At 44.0% G+C, this 23022-nt stretch overlaps 1 protein-coding gene across 9 annotated transcripts in view; it reads left to right on the plus strand.

Annotated features, from left to right (window-relative positions):
- The first annotated feature begins 3200 nt into the window (after positions 1–3200).
- The window catches only part of LOC106573720 (NLR family, CARD domain containing 5), a 31014-nt gene continuing 11192 nt past the window's right edge, over positions 3201–23022 (plus strand). For 4 of the 9 annotated variants that reach the window (XR_006759729.1, XR_006759730.1, XR_006759731.1 and 1 more), the window contains exons 1-26: positions 3201–3442; positions 12836–13154; positions 13756–13839; positions 14099–15821; positions 15921–16004; positions 16118–16201; positions 16367–16450; positions 16585–16674; positions 16946–16996; positions 17236–17265; positions 17359–17442; positions 17559–17642; positions 17765–17854; positions 18275–18349; positions 18453–18536; positions 18650–18733; positions 18854–18943; positions 19099–19146; positions 19286–19324; positions 20451–20534; positions 20745–20828; positions 20949–21038; positions 21165–21224; positions 21667–21750; positions 22032–22115; positions 22347–22436. Coding sequence is in view for 6 of the 9 variants with exons in the window: in XM_014149024.2 (XP_014004499.1) it covers positions 12839–13154; positions 13756–13839; positions 14099–15821; positions 15921–16004; positions 16118–16201; positions 16367–16450; positions 16585–16674; positions 16946–16996; positions 17236–17265; positions 17359–17442; positions 17559–17642; positions 17765–17854; positions 18275–18349; positions 18453–18536; positions 18650–18733; positions 18854–18943; positions 19099–19146; positions 19286–19324; positions 20451–20534; positions 20745–20828; positions 20949–21038; positions 21165–21224; positions 21667–21750; positions 22032–22115; positions 22347–22436 (3800 nt within the window). In the remaining 3 variants the exon portion in view is untranslated. The remainder of the gene's footprint in view (positions 3443–12835; positions 13155–13755; positions 13840–14098; positions 15822–15920; positions 16005–16117; positions 16202–16366; positions 16451–16584; positions 16675–16945; positions 16997–17235; positions 17266–17358; positions 17443–17558; positions 17643–17764; positions 17855–18274; positions 18350–18452; positions 18537–18649; positions 18734–18853; positions 18944–19098; positions 19147–19285; positions 19325–20450; positions 20535–20744; positions 20829–20948; positions 21039–21164; positions 21225–21666; positions 21751–22031; positions 22116–22346; positions 22437–23022) is intronic. The other 5 variants (XM_045697171.1, XM_045697173.1, XM_045697172.1 and 2 more) reach the window with 5 other exon arrangements.

The raw sequence follows: 23022 nt of genomic DNA on the forward strand, positions 1-23022 counted from the left end.
TCTCACCTGAGGGAGACGTGCTCTCATAAGAGTTGAGTTGATCAACATCCCCAGGAAGACCACCGTCTGTGATGGAGTCGGCTTGCTCTTCTCCCTGTTTAGGGTGAGGCCCAGGTCTTGAATGTGCTTCAAGATTATCCTTGTGTTTACTGTGGCTTTCTCTCTTAATTGAGCACACACCAGCCAGTCGTCCAGGTAGTTCAGCACTAGAATGCCCTGGGACATGATAGGCGCTAGGACTGCATCCATGCACTTTGTGAATGTATGCAACGCTAGTGAGAGGCCGAATGGGAGGACCTTGAATTCATAAGCCACTCCTTCGAAGGCAAATCGGAGGTACTTCCAGTGATCTCAATGATGAGGAACGTGTAAGTATGCATCCTTCAGGTCGAGCGTAGTGAACCATTGGTCGCTTGAGACTGCCTGAAACACGCACGCAGGCGAGATCATCTTGAACTTGAGCTCCTTTAAATATTTGTTGAGGCCGCGCAGGTCCAGGATTGGTCAAAAGCTGCCATCCTTTTTTGGAACTATGAAAAGACGTGGAGTAGAACCCACTTAGCCGTTCTAGCGGCTCTACCTTCCTGATTGCGTCCTTGCTCAGGATCGAGGCTATCTCCAACCGCAGCACCTCCTTCATCACCCCATCTGCCCCCGAGGTGACCCAGATACCCCTGTAGGACGGCGGTCGCTATCGGAGTTGGAGTTTTTATCCTTCCAGGACTGTGCCCAATACCCATGGAGACTCCCCCTGCCTCTCTCAGTTTGCCCTTCAGGCCTCGGAGATGGCAGAGGCCGACCTCCAGCACCTCAGGGGGACACCTCAGGGGGACTGAGCAACCTTGACACCTCTGTGGCCTCCTTAAGAAGCCACCCCCTGGAAGGTGAGGGATCAGCAAGCCGAGGTAGGATTGCAGCATCGTAGCCGCATTTAGGAGGCACGCCATGATGGAGAGGGTCCCGAAAGTGCTTTGCAGCCATTCATCGCTTAATCCTCCAGGACCTGGTGTGAGGCGAAGCACCTTGCCAATGATCTCCTTGTCAGGGAGGATCATGGCAGCCACCATGTCATTCATCACCGGATAGTGGTCTAGCCCCAAGGACTCTGCATCTATTAGGAGAGTGCACGGCCTGGTCTGTTATCGCAATGGAAGCGTCCTACTATCTTGCTCCAGTATTCGCGGAGAGCCAAACCAAACTTGGGGCAGATGGAGATAAGGAGCTGCTCAGATGGTGCTTCTTCCAGCTTGATATGAAGGGCGGTAGCCACTCATGCAAAAGCTCCCTCATTGCTTCCGTCACCACTGGGCGTGCCTCCGTAGCAGCGCTCCCAGCTACAGATGGCGCTGTGGACTGGGTTGATCCCTGATGTGCTCGGAACACTGAAGCACTGTCACCGAACTCCAACTCGTCTCCAGAGTAGAGAGATAAGCGTCGTTGCCGTCATCATCCCCCCGTAAAGCATCCACTTCCTCCCACAGGCTTTCTGCCTGACGTTTGAGGTGAATCAACTCCTCAGCCATACTGAGTTTGGAGGAGGGGGGGCCCAAAGCGACCGAATGGGTGCTGCCCCAACCCGCATCACCCCAGAGGGGGGAATATGGTCATCAGATAGGGAGGACTGTACTGTGGCCCTCATCCCCTCCAGGCGTGCCAAGCGCATGCGTTCTCTAAAGGCAGCGCAGACCAAACAACTATTGGGTTCTCTAACTGCTCTCCGTCCGTGATCTATGACGGGCCGCCTCTGACGGGCCGCCTCCAGGTGGTAAGGGTAGGCAACAACACGTCTGCCACGCTGATCCTGAACACTGGGGCCCCTCAGGGGTGTGTACTTAGTCCCCTCCTGTACTCCCTGTTCACCCACGACTGCATGGCCAAACACGACTCCAACAACAATATTAAGTTTGCTGACGACACATCAGTGGTAGGCATGATCACTGACAATGATAAGACAGCCTATAGGGAGGAGGTCAGAGAACTGGCAGTGTGGTGCCAGGATAACAACCTCTCCCTCAATGTGAGCAAGACAAAGGAGCTGATCGTGGACTACAGGAAAAGGCGGGCCGAACAGGCCCCCATTAACATCAGTGGGGCTGCAGTGGAGCGGGTCGAGAGTTTCAAGTTCCTTGGTGTCCACATCACCAACAATCTATCATGGTCCAAACACACCAAGACAGTCGTGAAGAGGGCAAAACCTTTTCCCCCTCAGGAGACTGAAAAGATTTGGCATGGGTCCCCAGATCCTTAAAAAGTTATACAGCTGCACCATCGAGAGCATCCTGACCGGTTGCATCACCGCCTGGTATGGCAATTGCTTGGTATCTGACAGTAAGACGCTACAGAGGGTAGTGCGTACGGCTCAGTACATCACTGGGGCCAAGCTTCCTGCAATCCAGGACCTATATAATAGGCGGTGTCAGAGGAAAGCCCATAAAATTGTTAGAGACTCCAGTCACCCAAGTCATAGACTGTTTTCTCTGCTACCGCGGTACCGGAGCGCCAAGTCTAGGACCAAAAAGCCCCCTTAACAGCTTCTACCCTTAAGCCATAAGACTGCTGAACAATTCATCAAATGGACTATTATGTTGACCCCCCCCCCCCACAGAATTTGTATTGTATTCTGCTACTACTGCAGTTTATCATCTATGCATAGTCACTTCACCCCTACCTACATGTACACAAATTATCTCTAACCTGTACCCCAGCACACTGACTCAGTACCTGTACCCCCTCGTCATTATTACGTTATTGTGTATTTATTTTATTATATTTTACAATTTATTTGGTAAATATATTCTTAACTCTTCTTGAACTGCACTGTTGGTTAAGGGCTTGTAAATAAGTATTTCAGGGTAAGGTCTGCAATTGTTGTATTCAGCGCATTAGACAAATACATTTTGATTTGATTTGTACTTATCTAAAGGAAAGTAGAAACAATGATCTATTGTGATATCCACTGCCCCTCCCACGGGCCCAACCCCTCTTCGCGCAATACGCTCGCAACTTTGGCCTATATATAGTCTACATACGGTACACTGAGTTTACAAAACATTAGGAACACCTTCCAAATATTGAGTGGCACCCCATTTTGCCCTCAAATCAGCCTCAATTCGTCGGCCATGGACTCTTCAAGGTGTCGAAAGCGTTCCACAGGGATGCTGGCCCATGTTGACTCCAATGCTTCCCACAGTTGTGTCAAGTTGGCTGATGTCACACTGTTTTGTACACTCAGTGTATATTCATAACTCTTTAAAACGTCTGTTTTAAAAATGTATATTTTATTCGTATAAGGGTCTTAATACCATAATAATACCATAGCCTAATTAACACTCCTCAAAAACGAAACGAAAGTAAAAGCATCTTTCCTATGCCCCATTCACATGATTTGAGTTTCACTTTATTGTAGGCTGCTCTGCAGGGATGCGACAAGCAGCGAAATTTGGTAAGTTATTATTTTGCTATGCATTTTATAACACTTACATTCGTTATTTTAAAATGAGTCTAGGCTATATTTTACGCAGCAGCCAAACGCGCGACACAGGACCACAGGTTCTCCTCATCTTATCTTGCATGACCTTTCCGTGTGAAGCAAGCCTACGCATTTGGGAACTTGCGGTAACGGTTTAGCTTTGCCGGGCCATGTGAAATAGTTTTAGATAATATTGTAATCTAATTCTACACTCTTAAGTAAAGGTGCCAGGAAGAAACCTTTTGGGATGCATTTCAGTACTGGATCACTTATTACAAAGTAGTCTCAGCCCTTCCAAAAAATATTGCAGTTTTCAAACTGCAGTAAAAGTGCAGTAACTGTAGTCGACTGGGGTATTTTGGACGCAGTAATTGCAGAATAGTTATACTGCACTCTAACTGCAGTTACACTGCAAAATTACTACAGTAATTTTTTTGTTGTTGGGGGGACGCAGTATTTGCTGCATACTGCAGTTATACGGCACTCTAACTGCAGTTATAACCCCTAATAAGTACACTGCTTTTATGCTGCACTCTGACTGCTGTCTTTTTTCGTAAGGGACAGCATTCGTATGATTCCGTACATAAATCCGAGACACTCAGTTTAGTATGATGTGTTACGTTTCGCATGGTACCCTATCTATTCATTTGTGGATGTCCATCATTCATTTGGTATGACATGATAGGAATTACAATGTGTGTGATATGCTACGGATTACAATTCGTACAATATATTAGGAATTTGCTAAATTTACAATATCATAATTTTTAGCAAATGTGTAACGTGTTATGAATTCCAATTTGTTGTTGCTAAAGTCAGCTAGGGGGCTAGGTGGCAAACGCATGTTTGACTTCTAGGGCCAGGTAATGGAAGTTATACAGTGCCTTCGGGAAGCATTCAGACCCCTTGATTTTTTCCACATTTTGTTAAGTTACAGCCTTATTCTAAAGTTGATTAAATTGTTTTCCCCCTCATCAATCTACACACAATACTCAATAATGACAAAGCAAAAACAGTTTTTTAGAAATGTTGGCAAATATATATATATATTTTTAAACTGATATCACATTCACATAAGTATTCAGACCCTTTACTCAGTACTTTGTTGTAGCACCTTTGGCAGCGATTACAGCCTCAAGTCTTCTTGGGTATGACGCTACAAGCTTGGCACACCTGTATTTGGGGAGTTTCTCCCATTCTTGTCTGCAGATCCTCTCAAGCTCTGTCAGGTTGGATGGGGAGCATTGCTGCACAGCTATTTTCAGGTCTCTCCAGAGATGTTCGATCGGGTCCAAGTCCAGGCTCTGGCTGGGCCACTCAAGGACATTCAGAGACATGTCCTGAAGCCAGTCCTGCATTGTCTTGGCTGTGTGCTTAGGGTCGCTGTCGTGTTGGAAGGTGAACCTTCCCCCCAGTCTGAGGTCCTGAGCGCTCCGGACCAGGTTTTCATCAAGGATCTCTCTGTGCTTTGCTCCGTTGATCTTTGCCTCGATCCTGACTAATCGCCCAGTCCCTGCCGCTGAAAAACATCCCCACAGCATGATGCTGCCACCACCATGCTTCACCATAGGGATGGTGCCAGGTTTTCTCCAGACATGACGCTTGGCATTCAGGCCAAAGAGTTCAATCTTGGTTTCATCAAACCAGGGAATCTTGTTTCTCATGGTCTGAGAGTCCATTGGGTTCTTGGTCACCTCCCTGACCAAGGTCCTTCCCCCCCGATAGCTCAGTTTGGCCGGGCGGACAGCTCTAGAAAGAGTCTTGGTGGTTCCAAACTTCTTCTGTTTAAGAATGATGGAGGTTGCTGTGTTCTTGGGGACCTTCAATGCTGCACACATTCTTTGGCACCCTTCCCCAGATCTGTGCCTCGACACAATCCTGTCTTGGAGCTCCACGGACCATTCTTTCAACCTCTTGGCTTCGTTTTTTCAATGACATGCATTGTCAACTGTGGGACCTTATATAGACAGGGATGTGCCTTTCCAAACATCTACAATCAATTGAATTTACCACAGGTGGACTCAAATCAAGTTGTAGTTAACATCTCAAGGATGATCAAAGGAAACAGGATGCACCTGAGCTGAATTTCGAGTCTCACGTTTGCAAAAAATTCAAAAAACCTGTTTTTGCTTTGTCATTATGGGGTATTGTGTGTAGATTGATGAAGATTAAAACCTTTTTTTAGAATAAGGCTGTAATGTAACAAAATGTGGAAAAAGTCAAGGGGTCTGAATACTTTCCGAATGCGCTCTGTGTGTGTATATACAGTAGCAGTCCAAAGTTTGGACACACCTACTCATTCAAGGGTTTTTCTTTATTTTTCCGGATTGACTGACCTTCATGTCTTGAGGTAATGATGGACTGTCGTTTCTCTTTGCTTATTTGAGCTGTTCTTGCCATTATATGGAATTGGTCTTTTACCAAATAGGGCTATCTTCTGTATACCCCCTACCTTGCCACAACACAACTGATTGGCTCCAACACATTAAGAAGGAAAGAAATTCCACAAATTAACTTTTAAGAAGGCACACCAGTTAATTGAAATGCATTCTACATGACTACCTCATGAAGCTGGTTGAGAGAATGCCAAGAGTGTGCAAAGCTGTCATCAAGGCAAAGGGTGGCTACTTCGAAGAATCTCAAATCTCAAATATATTTTGATTTGTTGAACGCATTTTTGGTTACTACATGATTCCATGTGATATTTCATAGTTTTGATGTCTTCACTATTATTCTATGTACAATGTGGAAAATTGTCAAAATAAAGAAAAACCCTTATGAGTAGGTGTGTCCAAACTTTTAACTGGTACTATATACACACATATACACTGCTCAAAAAAATAAAGGGAACACTTAAACAACACAATGTAACTCCAAGTCAATCACACTTCTGTGAAATCAAACTGTCCACTTAGGAAGCAACACTGATTGACAATAAATTTCACATGCTGTTGTGCAAATGGAATAGACAACAGGTGGAAATTACAGGCAATTAGCAAGACACCCCCAATAAAGGAGGGGTTCTGCAGGTGGTGACCACAGACCACTTCTCAGTTCCTATGCTTCCTGGCTGATGTTTTGGTCACTTTTGAATGCTGGCGGTGCTTTCACTCTAGTGGTAGCATGAGACGGAGTCTACAACCCACACAAGTGGCTCAGGTAGTGCAGCTCATCCAGGATGGCACATCAATGCGAGCTGTGGCAAGAAGGTTTGCTGTGCAACAACCCAGCAGCAGGACCGCTACCTCCGCCTTTGTGCAAGGAGGAGCAGGAGGAGCACTGCCAGAGCCCTGCAAAATGACCTCCAGCAGGCCACAAATGTGCATGTGTCTGCTCAAACGGTCAGAAACAGACTCCAGGGTGGTATGAGGGCCCGACGTCCACAGGTGGGGGTTGTGCTTACAGCCCAACACCGTGCAGGACATTTGGCATTTGCCAGAGAACACCAAGATTGGCAAATTCGCCACTGGCGCCCTGTGCCCTTCACAGATGAAAGCAGGTTTACACTGAGCACATGTGACAGACGTGACAGAGTCTGGAGACGCCGTGGAGAACGTTCTGCTGCCTGCAACATCCTCCAGCATGACCGGTTTGGCGGTGGGTCAGTCATGGTGTGGGGTGGCATTTCTTTGGGGGGCCGCACAGCCCTCCATGTGCTCGCCAGAGGTAGCCTGACTGCCATTAGGTACCGAGATGAGATCCTCAGACCCCTTCTAAGACCATATGCTGGTGCGGTTGGCCCTGGGTTCCTCCTAATGCAAGACAATGCTAGACCTCATGTGGCTGGAGTGTGTCAGCAGTTCCTGCAAGAGGAAGGCATTGATGCTATGGATTGGCTCGCCCGTTCCCCAGAACCTGAATCCAATTGAGCACATCTGGGACATCATGTCTCGCTCCATCCACCAACGCCACGTTGCACCACAGACTGTCCAGGAGTTGGCGGATGCTTTAGTCCAGGTCTGGGAGGAGATCCCTCAGGAGACCATCCGCCACCTCATCAGGAGCATGCCCAGGCATTGTAGGGAGGTCATACAGGCACGTGGAGGCCACACACACTACTGAGCCTCATTTTGACTTGTTTTAAGGACATTACATCAAAGTTGGATCAGCCTGTAGTGTGGTTTTCCACTTTAATTTTGAGTGTGACTCCAAATCCAGACCTCTATGGGTTGATAAATTGGATTTCCATTGATTATTTTTGTGTGATTTTGTTGTCAGCACATTCAAGTATGTAAAGAAAAAAGTATTTAATAAGATTATTTCATTCATTCAGATCTAGGTTGTGTTATTTTAGTGTTCCCTTTATATTTTTGAGCAGTGTATATATATATATACACACACATATACACACACAGTGCATTCAGATAGTATTCAGACCCCTTGACTTTTTCCACATTTTGTTACGTTACAGCCTCACCCCCCCCCAAAAAAAAATTCCTTATCAATCTACACACAATACCCCATAATGCAAAGCATAAACAGGTTTTTAGAAATGCTTGCAAACTTATTAAAAAACTGAAATAAGTCATTTACATTATTATTTTTTGGAGCAGATGGTCGGGGGCAGAACATAATTACAAGTAATTTGTAGATGGCAAATTGACTGCAAGATGTCCAAACAGATATGTTTGGCTAAAACATAATCATTTCAAGCCTTGCTTACATTTTTATACGATGGTGTGTTTCGCTTTATTATGCGAGGGAATACTTGGGAACATATTTCTTAAATAAACACTTGGAGCTGATTTCCTGTTGTTTTTAGTCTATTATTTCCCCCAAAAAAATACATGTGTACATATACATATTTATGGGTTTTTTTTGCTCAGAAAATTGCGGTGGGGAAAGTAACCAAATTTTGCCCGCAGACCACCGGTTGGGGAACCCTGGGCTAGGTTATTCTACACGCAACAGACCGAAGACTGAACACACACTTAACAATGAGACAGAGCAGGCAGGCCAGCTCCAGGAAGAGAGGGGCAGTAGAAGACAGAAGCATGCTCATATGTTTTGGTAATAGGCATCTCACAATGTCTTGTCTTGCATGCCTTGCAAATTCACCATGTAGCCTAAAGTTAAACTCTTCCTCTCTGGTTTTATTTGAATTACACAACTTCCCCAGTGCTTTATCGGCTATAACACAGAAAATAATATGTTTTGTCATAACTGAACTGTGATTTTAATTAAGTGGGAAAAAAACTGAAAAACATTGTTTTCTGGCTCGGGATTTTTCTTAACGTTAAGGATCTGATTTGTTTAAACGTTTTAAAAGTTCACATCCCTACTACTAACTATGACTGACTGTGAGACGTGTTTTCCATGCATATACATTCAAACAAAGAACACCATCACAAATAGTATTTCACCATTTATTGAGCACAGAGACAAATAGCAAAGGTGTCTCAGGCAGTTTTTGAAGTATCTAAATATAGTGTAACCTACCAATCAATGTATATCAAGTGTTGTGGAGGGCACAATCTTACAACGTTGCAGTCCAGAAATGAGAGCTTTACCATCTATGCCAAAAACCTGGGCCTCTGATGGAGATTGTAGAACTGTCATCAACGCATGCTTCAGTATTCCCCCTTCTCTCTGGGAGCATTTGTGTGCCCAGGCCCCATAGGTATAATATCGAAAGGATCCCACCCTGGTCACCAACCAATGTAGCTGTGGTCCAGAGAGGAGAGCTCTACCATCTATGGCAAAAGCCTGGGCTCCGGACGGGGACAATATAATTCTCCCCACTGCATGTTACAAATGTATAATCATCGATTTGTCACCTGTTAAACTGATTCAACATTGAATTTAGTCTTCGAGATGCTCAAACACGCATGTGTTTGTGTGAGACAAAACCCACAAAGAAAATACAACAGGCAAATCCAAATGTGGTCTCAATGTCTAAATAGTGACGGCATGGCTAGTTCAAAGTGCAGTAGGATGGTTCTCTTCTCAGGTGAGTAAATCAGCCCATGCTTGGTGAATAGCATTAGGTTGATCTATGTGTGCAGGACACAGGAGACCTGAATAGATCATGTGAGACAGAAGTGACAAGAATAAATGAAAGAAATCATCACAACAAAGGAATGTAGTTTGTGAGCTAGAAAATGAACATCCTTACAGTCTGAGGCAGGGTGTTCTCCAATCATCCTACTCCAACTATTGACAGGGATAATGTGCCATTTCTTATTTGTCAGTATGAATGAAAGTATTGGGTCCTGCCTTGATGACTGTATTAGATGTACACTACAAGTCCTATAGATTTTTTGTAGTTTTAAATTATTACATGAAATAAACTGATAGTTATAACGCTCCTGGTCCTGGAATGACATGTTAGCTAGTGATAAAGCTATCTGCTCCTGCTAGCTAGCAACATATCTACTTGTTGTAACAAGCTAGCTAACTAGCAAGCTAGCTACATTACTAATGTTTGCTGTGTTCTATGTTGGGAGTCATTTTACAGCTTGCATTGAGGGTATCACGTTTTTACAACTAAAAAGTTAGATTCCAAATAAATAAGACTCCCTGATAGCAGTTTGTCAGAAGGATATCTCTCTCAAGATGTCACCAGCTGTCTATTACCTTAGATACGGATAATCCGATTGGCAGACGTGATCAGCAGAGATAGTACTATCCATGGTACTCAAGTTTTGATTGCTTTACAGTTTAGTACTCAGTGGCGTTTGCCTGACCAGCCAGCAAAATAAATTGCAAGAAATGACATTGCTAACAAACAGAAACGTGTTCAGAATGTGTTCAGAATAAATACATCTATGCAATATGTAAAAACCAGCTCCTCCATCAACAGAGATTGATCATCTGGAAAACTAAAGCAGATAGCTTCCTACGGCCCACCACTTGTGTAAAGGTACAAACTGGAACCTTTCTGTGATGGGAGGGGTTAAATTTTGAACCTTTTTAATAATGAAGAGCTGGCAGCCTATCTGATTGGAGGCGTAGCTTTCAGATAGTTATTTTTGTAATTCCTGTTCATAATAGATTTTTTAAATGTATTTAACCAGGTAAGTTGACTGAGAACACATTCTCATATACAGCAACGACCTGGGGAATAGTTACAGTGGCTTGCGAAAGTATTCACCCCCGTTGGCATTTTTCCTATCATTGTCCTGCTGGAAGGTGAACCTCCGTCCCAGTCTCAAATCTCTGGAAGACTGAAACAGGTTTCCCTCAAGAATTTCCCCGTATTTAGCGCCATCCATCATTCCTTTAATTCGGACCAGTTTCCCAGTCCCTGCCGATGGAAAAACACCACCATGCCTCACTGTAGGGATGGTATTTTCGGGGTGATGAGAGGTGTTGGGTTTGCGCCAGACAAAGCATTTTCCTTGATGGTCAAAAAGCTACATTTTTGTCTCATCTGACCAGAGTACCTTCTTCCATATGTTTGGGGAATCTCCCACATGCCTTTTGGCAAACACAAAACATGTTTGCTTATTTTTTTCTTTAAGCAATGGCTTTTGTCTGGCCACTCTTCCATAAAGCCCAGCTCTGTGGAGTGTACGGCTTAATGTGGTCCTATGGACAGATACCCCAATCTCCGCTGTTGAGCTTTGCAGCTCCTTCAGGGTTATCTATGATCTCTTTGTTGCCTCTCTGATTAATTACCTCCTTGCCTGGTCCGTGAGTTTTGGTGGGCGGCCCTCTCTTGGCAGGTTTGTTGTGGTGCCATATTCTTTCCATTTTTTTATGGACTTAATGGTGCTCTGTGGGATGTTCAAAGTTTCAGATTTTTTTTATAACCCAACCCTGATCTGTACTCCTCCACAACTTTGTCCCTGACCTGTTTGGAGAGCTCCTTGGTCTTCATGGTGCCGCTTGCTTGGTGGTGCCCCTTGCTTAGTGGTGTTGCAGACTCTGGGGCCTTTCAGAACAGGTGTATATATACTGAGATCATGTGACAGATCATGTGACACAGATTGCACACAGGTGGACTTTATTTAACAAATTATGTGACCTCTGAAGCTAATTGGTTGCACCAAATCTTATTTAGGGGCTTCATAGCTAAGGGGGTGAATTCATATGCACGTAGCAATTTTCTGTTTTTTATTTTTTAGAATTCTTTGAAACAAGTCATTTTTTAAATTTCATTTCACCAATTTGGACTATTTTGTGTATGTCCATTACATGAAATCCAAATAAAAATCCATTTAAATTGCAGGTTGTAAAGCAACAAAATAGGAAAAACTCCAAGGGGGATGAATACTTTTGCAAGTCACTGTACAGGGGATGAATGAGCCAATTGTAAACTGGGGATGATTAGGTGGCCATAACCGTATAAATGCCAGATTGGGAATGTAGCCAGGACACCAGGGTTAACACCCCTACTCTTACGATAAGTGCCATGGGATCTTTAGTGCCCACAGAGAGTCAGGACACCCGTTTAAAGTCCAATTGGGGCGGCAGTGTAGCCTAGTGGTTAGAGCGTTGGACTAGTAGCCAAAATGTTGCAAGATCAAATCCCTGAGCCGACAAGGTACAAAAATATGTTGTTCTGCCCCCGAACAAGGCAGTTAACCCACTGTTCCTAGGCTGTCATTGAAAATAAGAATTAGTTCTTAACTGACTTGTAGTTAAGTAAATAGAACATCTGAAAGACAGCACCCTACACAGGGCAATGTCCACAATCACTGCCCTGGGGAATTGGGATATTTTTTATAGACCAGAGGAAAGGGTGCCTCCTACTAGCCCTCCATCACCAATTCCAGCAGCATCTGGTCTCCCATCCAGGGACTGATCAGGACCAACCCTACTTAGCTTCAGAAGCAAGCCAGCAGTGGGATGCAGGGTGGTATGCTGCTGGCAAATCATGTTAAGTTTCTACACTGCAAATTAAAATGTTCCCTGAATATTTATGCATATTATATATAATAATATAATATTAATCATATTAACATTTCTGATATACAGTAATAAAGTGTTAACAATTCCTACTTTCAGATTTGCATAGGCTCTTGAGGAACACATACACCTCTGTTAGCCTCACAAAAGCTCCAAAACTGTCAGTGTTCAACCTTAGCATGTGATGACAATACAACAGAACAGATGAACAGGAATGACATTTACAGGTGGCTAAGAAATATCTTAAAGCAATGCCTCTACTAAGCCAAGCGTCTACTCCAGGGTTCCTCCACGAACCCATTGCTGCATTGAACCATTAAAGGTTCCTCCAATAACCCCTTAACTAACCAAAAGGGTTAAATAACCATTGAATAGGAATGGTTCCTTGAGAAACTCCAGGTGTTCCTTGAGAAACTCCTGGGTTCCTTGAGTCACCAATAATTCTAAGAGTGTAGGTGAAATGTAATCAAATTGAAGTTTCATTCATTCATTCATTTGCCTACGTTTGTACAGCTGATGGCAATGGAAGATGTAGAAGCAGAGGAAGATGTCCAGACTGTGTTGACACAGGAGACACACGAGCTAGCAGACATTCTGAGCTATCAAGATGATGGCTTTCTCACCAGGTTCTATGAAATGATGGACATCAGTTCGCGGCAGCGGCTAGTGCAACTTGCGAGCCACAGAGAGCGCATCCTGGGGTTGTTGAATTACTTCAGGACTGCAGAACCTGCTATTTGTCGGCAATTTCTTCAAATGGTTTGCATGCTCTGCGAGAACATGCCAATGCTTCTGGAATCACGGCTGATGTCTGTGGCCGGGACTGTGACTAGTAAGTATTTATGTAATGTGCATGTGTCTGCCAATATTGACTATCCACAATACCCACATTATAGCCTCGTTATGCATTTATGGGGAAGATGTCAATATGAGTCAGGACAGGGTTTCCTTTCCATTTCCATGCCTCAAATGTTAGATTGATTTGACACCTAATAATCAATAAACATCTACTGACAATACATTAACTAAGTGGATAGAGATAGGCTTTTTCTTTATACCATTTATTGAAAGTTTGATTTGGCCTACACCTGCAAGTGAATCCCCAGGTAATCAATCAAATCATCACATTATCAATTCTAATGTAATGAAGTGAAATTAAGTGTTTCGTTGTTAGTGTAAGATGACACCTCTGTGTGAAATTCATGCAGAAAATGTGTCAAAGGTCCAAAAGCAGATAACACTAAAAACAGCATTAAAATAGTTAGATGTATACTGTGTATGGAAGTGAAATAGTTGTTTTCTCTCAGATGTCACTTATTTTTCCACAAGAAGTATCTCTTATTCAATGCCGTTTAATCGAGGTGCTTTGTCTTTTCTTGGGTTTCCCCTATATTTCCATTATTGGTTTCTCTCCATTTTGTTATTCTTCTCAGAAGAAGTTGTTGAAAACAACAGTCATACCCTGGTTGATGAGTATATGGCATCTCAAGAGTGCTGTCTGAAACGCCCACGAATAGGTAAACACCAGTCTTTTCATGTCTCAGTAATATTTGTCATGGGGTTTGAATTTGAAAAGACTTGCATACTGTGTGAGCTAGCTCTGTTACTTGAAATTAGTCGTTCTCTCCATAGTATGAGTTGTTTCTAAATTAGTACACAGTCACTAATATATTTTTTAAACAAAGTAATGAACATCTAAAAAACATATTGTCATGTTGTTGTGTTCAGGTCAGGAGTATGTTTAGTGTTAATTTATAAGATGTTCTTTGTATCCAGACCACATAGAAAGTTACAAGGCTGCTGTGAGGAGATGTCTACTGCAGAGGTGGGAGAGGGTGATGCAGGGTGTGGTGAAGGTTTCTCTGGAAGAGGCCTGGGTAAGTCTGCGCCACAAATCCTTGGTTAGACCAAGAGACAGGGCTGATCGACGGCTGAGCCCACCAGAGCTCCAGGAGGGGGCTGTGGAAGACAGGGTGACCGTTGACTCCCTCCTGGGTTCAGAAGCCCGGGTCACATTGCTGTTGGGCCAGGCAGGGGCAGGGAAGACGCTACTAATGCACTGCCTTGGACAGCGCTGGGCTCAGGATGCCTTCCCCTCCTTTCACCTACTGGTCCTGCTAGAGTTCCGGCAGCTCAATCTCGTGGCTCGGCCGCTGTCTCTGAAAGAGCTGCTCTTTCGCTTCTTCCTCCCACCAGAGGGTGGGGAGGAGGAGGGTGCTGCTGTTCTTGACTTCATCCTCCACAACCCTGAGAAAATATGCTGGATCTTTGATGGCTACGATGAGTTTCACACTAAAATCACCCACTCAGGGAGTCTGAGGAGCCCATTCGACCCACAGTGCCCTCTACCCATGGCAGAGCTGATATCAGGGCTGTGCAGTCGCAGGATCCTCCCAGGATGCACCCTATTGATTACCTGCAGGCCTCGGGATGTGACAGATTTGGAGAGCTCTGTGGACTGCATTGGGGAGCTGCTAGGCTTCAATTGGCGCAGTGTGAAAGAATATGCTGAACAGTACTTCCAGGACAAGGATCTGGATCTAAAGGAGAAGGTAGTCACTCACCTACTGGCCAACCATCACCTCCTCACCATGTGTTACCTGCCAGCTCTCTGCCATACCTGCTGTGTGTGCTTGGATCACATATTCTCCAGAGGTGGGTCTCAGTCCCAGGCTTTGCCCCAACTGCCAACCACCCTCACCCAGGTCTACCTCCAGATCCTCTGTGCCTTTCTGAGCCGATGCCCAGGGAGGGTCACACCCTTGTTGCAGAGTCACAGGGCAGAGGTCACACAGCTGAGCTGCATGGCCATGAAGGGTCTGGAGGACAGCAGGATCGTGTTTCTCTCTGAGGAGGTTCCACCAGACCTGTTGGACTTCGTCACCAAGGCTGGTCTCCTCTCACAGGTGGACCTGACCCATGAGGATGGGTCTAAAGGCCAGGGTTACACGTTCATGCACCTCACCATGCAAGAGTTTATGGGTGCTCTACATATCATGACCAGCAAGGACATCACAGAGGCCCAGCTTAGGAAGAAGTTTAACCTCAAGACCCGCTGGACCACAAAATCAGACCCCAAGACGGTCTTCACTGATTCCCTCCACCTCTATGTGTGTGGGCTTGCTGCCCCAGCCTGCTCTCCTTACCTGTTCCAGCTGGTTGTGGGAGCAGGGGCTGTGAGGTGGGTAAAGAAACGCCAAGCTCTGGTTCTCAAATTGCTCCGGAGTCTGGCAGCGAGCACCAACCTGACTGGGCCCAAGGTAGTGGAGCTGTGCCACTGTATCCAGGAGACCCAGGATGCACAGCTGGCCAGGGAGGTGGTGGGGTCACGATCATGCTTTGAGCTAAGGAACATCACGTTGAACCCTGTAGATCTGGATTCCCTGGCCTTTGTTGTATCGTCTGCTGGAGTGGGAATGGGGCTGGACTTTGGAGCTTGTTCTATGGAACTAGAGTGTCTAGATATTCTACCCAGCTGCCAGCACATCGACTACCTAATGTGAGTTCATGACTCATTTATACACTGTGTACTAAACAATAATAATCCTGCATGAAACTACATTTCATTTTTCTTCTCTTTTTTTTAACAATCCCTCAGTTTTCGAAGCCGCAAGTATGATGACAGATTTGCAGATAAACTGTCTAGCATCCTCCCCAGACTACCAACCCTGAAAAGATTTGAGTGAGTCCTTCTTAACTGGGTAACTCAGTTTTGAAAGGACCAACTTTCAAAGTTGTTTTGTTTGTGTGTGAATGTCTAAGTGTGATGTGAATAATTATGCTTCTCTTCCCCAGGTTTATCTGTGGTAGTCTCACTGATGTGGGAGCTGCCAAACTTGCCAGAGCCCTGGAGAGCTGTCCACAGATCACAGAGCTCAAGTAAATGATTATTCACTTACCATAACAACCAAAGATTATTACCATGACTTTAAGATTTTATGACCCTTTTATCAAGAACTAACCAAACTTGGTTAAAGATACAGTACCACTTTTGCCATGGTACAGTTGGTCTGATACTGTACTGAACAGTTGTCTGTTTGACAGCTTCAGTGACAACAGCCTGACCGACAGAGGAGTCGGGGAGATCGCTGACCTCATTCCAAAGCTGCCCAGTCTAGCCTCTATCTTGTGAGTGTGTTGTTTCCTCGACTGGATCATATGTGTTGATCCTAGCCCTTCATGTTTATTAAGTGTAGCTTATTTCTATATTTGAGCAAGCTTGCACTTCTGTTACGAAGCCTGTGTGTGTTGTATGTTTCCAGGCTGGGGAAGAATGGCTGCTCTCTGGAGATTATCTACACCCTTCTAGAGAAGATGACTTCCTGCCCCTCCATCCAGGAAGTCTATACTGAGTATGTTTTTAGACTTGACAATACCCACTGGGCACAGACGTCAATTCAACGTTTATTCCACATTGGTTAAACGTAATTTCATTGAAATGACGTGGAAACAACATTGATTCAACCAGTGTATGCCCAGTGGGTGGAGACTTCATGTGTTCACATATAGAACCTCTAGTTAACTGACTGCAGTTCTGAGAAGAAATGTGCATACTTTATCAAAGCGGAAGAAATATTATTGCGTAGTATATACCGGTAAACTATGTTTTATCTCTCTTTGCAGTGGAATGAAGGACATCAACGTCCTGTTTTTCCCAAGCTCAGACATAAAAGGGTGAGTTTTGTGTTTTAGAGAAGGGAAATAAAAGAATGTGCAACTTTCATTTCTTTTTTCAGTGTGTGGCGTACCAACAGGCCCATGCAAATCAAGCTAATGTTTCATGTTCTTGTTGAGAGAATGTCGCTTTTGTTTCATTGTTTTATCTATACCACATAGGGAAATCTACTGTACTGTATCAATCAGCCTTTCTCTGATTCTCTGATCCATTTTTCTCCCTTTCTATTTGTCTCAAGTTCTAAGAAAAACATTGGACTGACTGTCAGGTATGATATTCTCCGTTTGGTTCTTATAAAGAGCTTTTGAATACCAGGAGTAACATTGCTGTTGTTTCTTCCCTCTCTTTATGTGTCATACAGCCTATTAAACTGCAGTTTGAGTACTGATCAGATGACTAGACTGTGTCAGTTGCTAGCGAGAAGTCCTGGCCTCACTCTCCTAGAGTAAGTAATAATGTACCCAGTGTTCTTGAGCAAGTCACATCACACTGTGGGTAAGGACACTAAATATGTCAAGAGAATCTGACTTTCTGTTTGGTGTTATGTTGTGACCCCTGCAGTCTGTCAGGAGGCCACATGAAGGCTGGTACTCTCAAGGCCCTGACTGACTCTCTACAGAAGCTGAACGTCTCCAAACAGATTGTGTAAGACTGATCTTTTATTTGAAGTTTTAGACTTTTGATAAATTCATGATCTTGTGCCTGTCCCGCATTATGTTTGAAACTAGTTATGCAGCCTAATACGTTTATTGTCTGTGTCTTGACAGTCTGAATGACAGCCACATATCTGTTGATGGGCTGATGATTCTGACCAGTTTCCTGTCTGTATGTCCTGATGTGGTTCAAGTGGACATCAGGTATGTTGTGCATAACACCCTTTATTTTCTTAGATAAAGCCAGTATAGACAGCACCCTTTCTGTGTGCGTAAACTGCAACCAGACTAAAACCACCATACTACCCCATCACTTCCTGGTGGCTTCACTATTCAGAGGGTGTCTCCTCTGTCAAGGGGTTTGCTGTAGGCCCAAACCAGACGTTATAAACATGTTAATAATTATGATACTACTGTGGTCCCTATTCTACAACTTTTTTTTAGAATGTCCTGTAAATTCCTCTCAGACCCTTCCCACTGGGCTCAAACGTCAATTCAATGTCTATTACATTGGTTCAACGTAATTTCATTGAAATGACATAGAAACAACATTGATTCAACCAGTGTGTGCCCAGTGGGTTACCACTCACTGTTGTGCATTTTTCCCATACATCCCCATGACAGGCTGCAAGACCCTGTTCGTGTGTCCATGTTTTTTTCTAGGGTGATAGAGAAACACAAGATTTCTAGGAGACTTTGGTATGTACAATATTTACTAATGATGTGGAGAATGTTTTGTACTGTAAGTGGTATGACATTATCTCTGCTTTTCATCGTCTTTTTCCATGGTCCCTGTGTGCAGTCTGACGGGCTGTGCTCTTCGTCCCCCTCACTTGGACCGTCTGTGTGAGAATCTGAGGGACTGCTCTGCTCTGACTATGCTGGAGTAAGTGTGCTCAGGGAGAGGCTTTGGAGTGTGTAATAGCAATAAGGATAATTGTTGGTATGCACATATACAAGGATCTGTTTGTGTGTGTCCCCCCCCCCCACCTTTGTCAGTATTTCCAACAATGCTTTGGAAAACAAAGGTCTGAAGAAGTTGTTGGACCTCTTGCCTCAGCTTAGCAACATACAGGAAATCAAGTAAGAATGTCTATAGCAACTCAAATGTATTTTCCTTTTCTTCCTTTTTTGTCAGTTTTTTTTCCCTTCAAAGCTTTTATTCTGACCAGGGAGTTTCTGTATACCCTCATTTTGTTTTAGTGTCAGTGAGAATGCAGTCAGCATGGAAGGAGTGGTGCAGCTAGCTGGAACCCTGTGCTCACACAGGAACATGAGTGAAGTGAATATCAGGTATTCACATCCCATTACTGTCTTATACAGACCAACACATTTGTAAACAAACACACATGCCTGAAACCGGCATGGTAGAAAGTGTTTGAATTCATGTCTAGTAATATGTTTGCATTTGTGATGATTATTAACTATAAAACGGTTATATTTATCAGTCATGGGGGGAATAAGAAGCTGATTCTGAAATTCCTCTCCAGTAAAAGGTAATAGAGCAACAGAGTAATAGCAATATACTGTATAATAACACCTCTTTCTGACGATGTTGCTTTCAAAATACCAATTCTGTGACTCAGTAAGATGTTGTAGTCCTAATAACAGTTCACTGAATCGCTGTCATTTCAGAATACAATCAACAGGATTGGAACAGTGTAAGAAACTCAGGTAGGACACAGAGCAATATGTAACTTTTTGGGCGACCCGACCAAATTCACGTAGAAATGTGAGTTATAGATCTGTCATTCTCAATTAGAGCTTTCGGTGGCGTGAATGCATGGTGCAAAAAGCCACAACATTCATTACTGGAGTTCTGCGTGGTTAAGATAAAATCATGCATCGAATTATCTTGAGTACCTGTAGCGGTCCTGTGGGTGAGTGGTTGGGTGGTTGGGTGGGTGCAACTGTTCTGTGGGGGAGGGGTGGGTGGGTGTAGTGGTCCTGTGGGGAGGCTACTAAGCTTTACACTTTTTCTCTTGTAGTTGTTCTGCATCTTATTGAATGTGTGAGTGGGCGGGGCTCGGTCTGAGGGAGGAAGGGAGGGGGAGGGGATGGGGTGAGGGTGAGGGAGGAAGGGAGGGGGAGGGGACGGGGTGAGGGAGGAAGGGAGGGGGAGGGGACGGGGTGAGGGTGAGGGAGGAAGGGAGGGAGGAGGGGACGGGGTGAGGGTGAGGGAGGAAGGGAGGGGGGAGGGGACGGGGTGAGGGTGAGGGAGGAAGGGAGGGGGGAGGGGACGGGGTGAGGGTGAGGGAGGAAGGAAGGGAGGGAGGGGGGAGGGGACGGGGTGAGGGTGAGGGAGGAAGGGAGGGGGAGGGGACGGGATGAGGGTGAGGGAGGAAGGGAGGGGGGAGGGTTAAGGTCTAGCATCCTGCTCTTTTCTTTTTTGTTTAAGTTCCTCTGTCAATATAAATTAAATGAAATAAAAATGTTATCACAAAAAAATGTACCTATCATTCTCATCGAAAGCAAGTCTAAGAAGTGGTAGATCTGTTCTATGTGCTCTATTTCTATGCTTCCCGTGTTTAAGTTTAGTTTTTGTGCCTTTTATTTTCGGTTTTGTACGCCAACTTCAAACAGCTGAAAATACAATATTTTGGGTTATGGAAAATATATTTCACAGTGGTTTAGATGGTACAATGATTCTCTATATTATACTTGCTTGTTTTGTCACATAAACTGAAATTAGACAAACTATTAGCGTTTTAGCAACCAGGAACCATAGTGCATCTTTAACTGAATTTATGTCCCATTCAGTTAACCCTGAAATATAATCCCAAACATGTTTTTGTTTTAGTCTAACTCACAGTGATATCCATCCCACTGACATGAACAAGCTGTGTGGAAGACTGGTACAGTGTCCCGGCCTAGTGGAGCTAGAGTGAGTTCTACTGTTACCTCTATCTCTGTCAGTGTTCTGTCTCTGTCTTTCAGGGTTTACTACAGTATCCGGGGCTGTGTTCTCTTCTCTCTTTATTTCTTACCAGGTTATATGTTTTCCTCCTTCCCAATTCTCTGAAAATATTCTGCCTGTTGTCTGTTGTAGTTCTTTTCTCAGCAGTCTTCTAACATAATATTGTGATATTATCAGTTTCTCCCATGGATCCTTGAAAGACGATGCTATTGAAAATCTATTGAAGATCCTGCCTAAGATGAAATCTCTTCAGTTGCTTAAGTAAGAACGCTTCACCCTCCTCAGTAATGATAATCTCAGGGTCACAACACTGGTAAAGTTAGAAAGTGAATGATATTAATTTCTCATCATTCTCCTTCGCCTCCCCCCTGCTTCCCACAGTATGAGCCATGTCCAGATGTCTACGGATGGAGCATTGTTATTGGTCAAATCTCTGATAGACTGCCAACGTGTCAGAGCTGTGGAACTCCGGTATGTACGACTCAGGATACTCAGGTCATCGTTCATTCACGTGGTTCATACATTTTGTTTTATATATATATATATATATATAAACTGTGTTTACATTAATACCTTAAATATTGATGTGCTTTTAAGGCCACAAGGAGAAGCCTTCATCAAGTTTGTCAACATGAATGCAGAACAAGCAACTTGCAGGTGAATGATTTCTCTGCTTATGCTGTTCCCACGTAGAAATGCCATATTACATTTACATTACAGAAATTAGGTTGTAGGTTAATTAACCGTTTAAAAAAAAATCGGTCATATCTTATATAGAGTTCTTTCAAGACCAGACTAGATAACCTCTGTGATCTACATGAGTTGTGGTCTACAACTTTCTCTCCTCTCTGTAACCTGGTTTAACCCTGACCTCATGTCTCATGTCTCATGTCTCATGTCTCATGTCTCATGTCTGTCTGTCTGTCTGTCTGTCTGTCTGTCTGTCTGTCTGTCTGTCTGTCTGTCTGTCTGTCTGTCTGTCTGTCTGTCTGTCTGTCTGTCTGTCTGTCTGTCTGTCTGTCTGTCTGTCTGTCTGTCTGTCTGTCTGTCTGTCTGTCTGTCTGTCTGTCTGTCTGTCTGTCTGTCTGTCTGTCTGCAGACTCTCTCAGTACACACTGAGCAGTGGGGATGTGGAGAAACTCTCTGGGATCCTGGAGCAGTGTCCTCATCTGTCTGACCTGGAGTGAGTGCCTGTGTCCCCTCTCCTCAAACACATCCCTGTTCCTGGGTCACACTGCCCACATTTTAGCAAAAAGAACAGTGTTTATAAATGATGATGTACTCACAACTACTGCACTGTATTCACAGAAATACTTTACACTACTAGTGTATATGCCTTCCTCAATGATCAAACTGTGTTTTCCATTGCTGAAAATTAGGGTTACAGTATCTGGCTGTTTTTCAACACATTTTCTACCAACTTTTCTCGTTATGGATATTAACCCATTCTTTTAAACGGTGAAGTTTATCCAGTAACCTTCTGAGAGACGAGGGAGTGAAGAGATTTGTGGATTTTCTGCCAAGGCTGCGGATTGCTAGCTCAGTGAAGTAAGACTCATTACAATGGCCTATCTTCCTTCAGTCCATACAGTGAACTCCATTACGGCTAGCGCTGTCCTGTTTCACCAAAATAAACGTCTGTCAATTTACATCCTCTGATTAGCCCCTAAACAAACCTTATACAATACTGTTTTATCAGTGGAAGCAGATGCATCTGTTCTATCTTTGTGGGGGTTAGTTGTGCTTTCTTGTACAGCTCTGTTCTGTTTCTATCTGTAGTCTCGATGATAACAGACTCACTCAGGTGGGGGCTCTCTACATTCTGAACACAGTGACGACCTGTGAAAAAGTGGTTGAAGTGGAAGTCAGGTAAAATCTGTTGAACAATGCCATATTGGCAAAGTTAACATTTACTTGTCTAGAACCCCCATATAGCAGTGTTCCCCAATAGGAGGTCCGCGGGCCAAATTCGACCCACAGGTGATTTTATTTGTCTGAAGACTGTAAAATCACCAGGAAATCAGCTCAAAGTGATTTTAATTTAGGAAATCTGTTACAAATTATTCCGATGCATAAATAAAGAGGCATATGTGATTGTATCCCTATGTAATCAAGGTTTGAAATTATTCAGTTTTTGTCAAATACTATATCTGTTTGGGATGCTGGTACTAAGATTGCACTCAACGAGCTGTATAAGGCCATAAGCAACAAGAAAATGCTCATCCAGAGGTGGTGCTCCTAGTGGCCGGGGACTTTAATGCAGGGAAACTTGAATCCGTTTTACCTCATTTCTACCAGAATGTTAAATGTGCGACCAAAGGAAAAAGAAAATCCAGACCACCTTTACTCCACACACAGAGACGCGTACAAAGCTCTCCCTCGCCCTCCATTTGGAAAATCTGACCATAACTCTATCCTCCTGACTCCTGCTTACGAGCAAAAACTAAAGCAGGAA

This window comes from Salmo salar, chromosome ssa16 (genome assembly GCF_905237065.1).
Source record: "Salmo salar chromosome ssa16, Ssal_v3.1, whole genome shotgun sequence".
NCBI classification, from domain to species: Eukaryota; Metazoa; Chordata; class Actinopteri; order Salmoniformes; family Salmonidae; genus Salmo; species Salmo salar.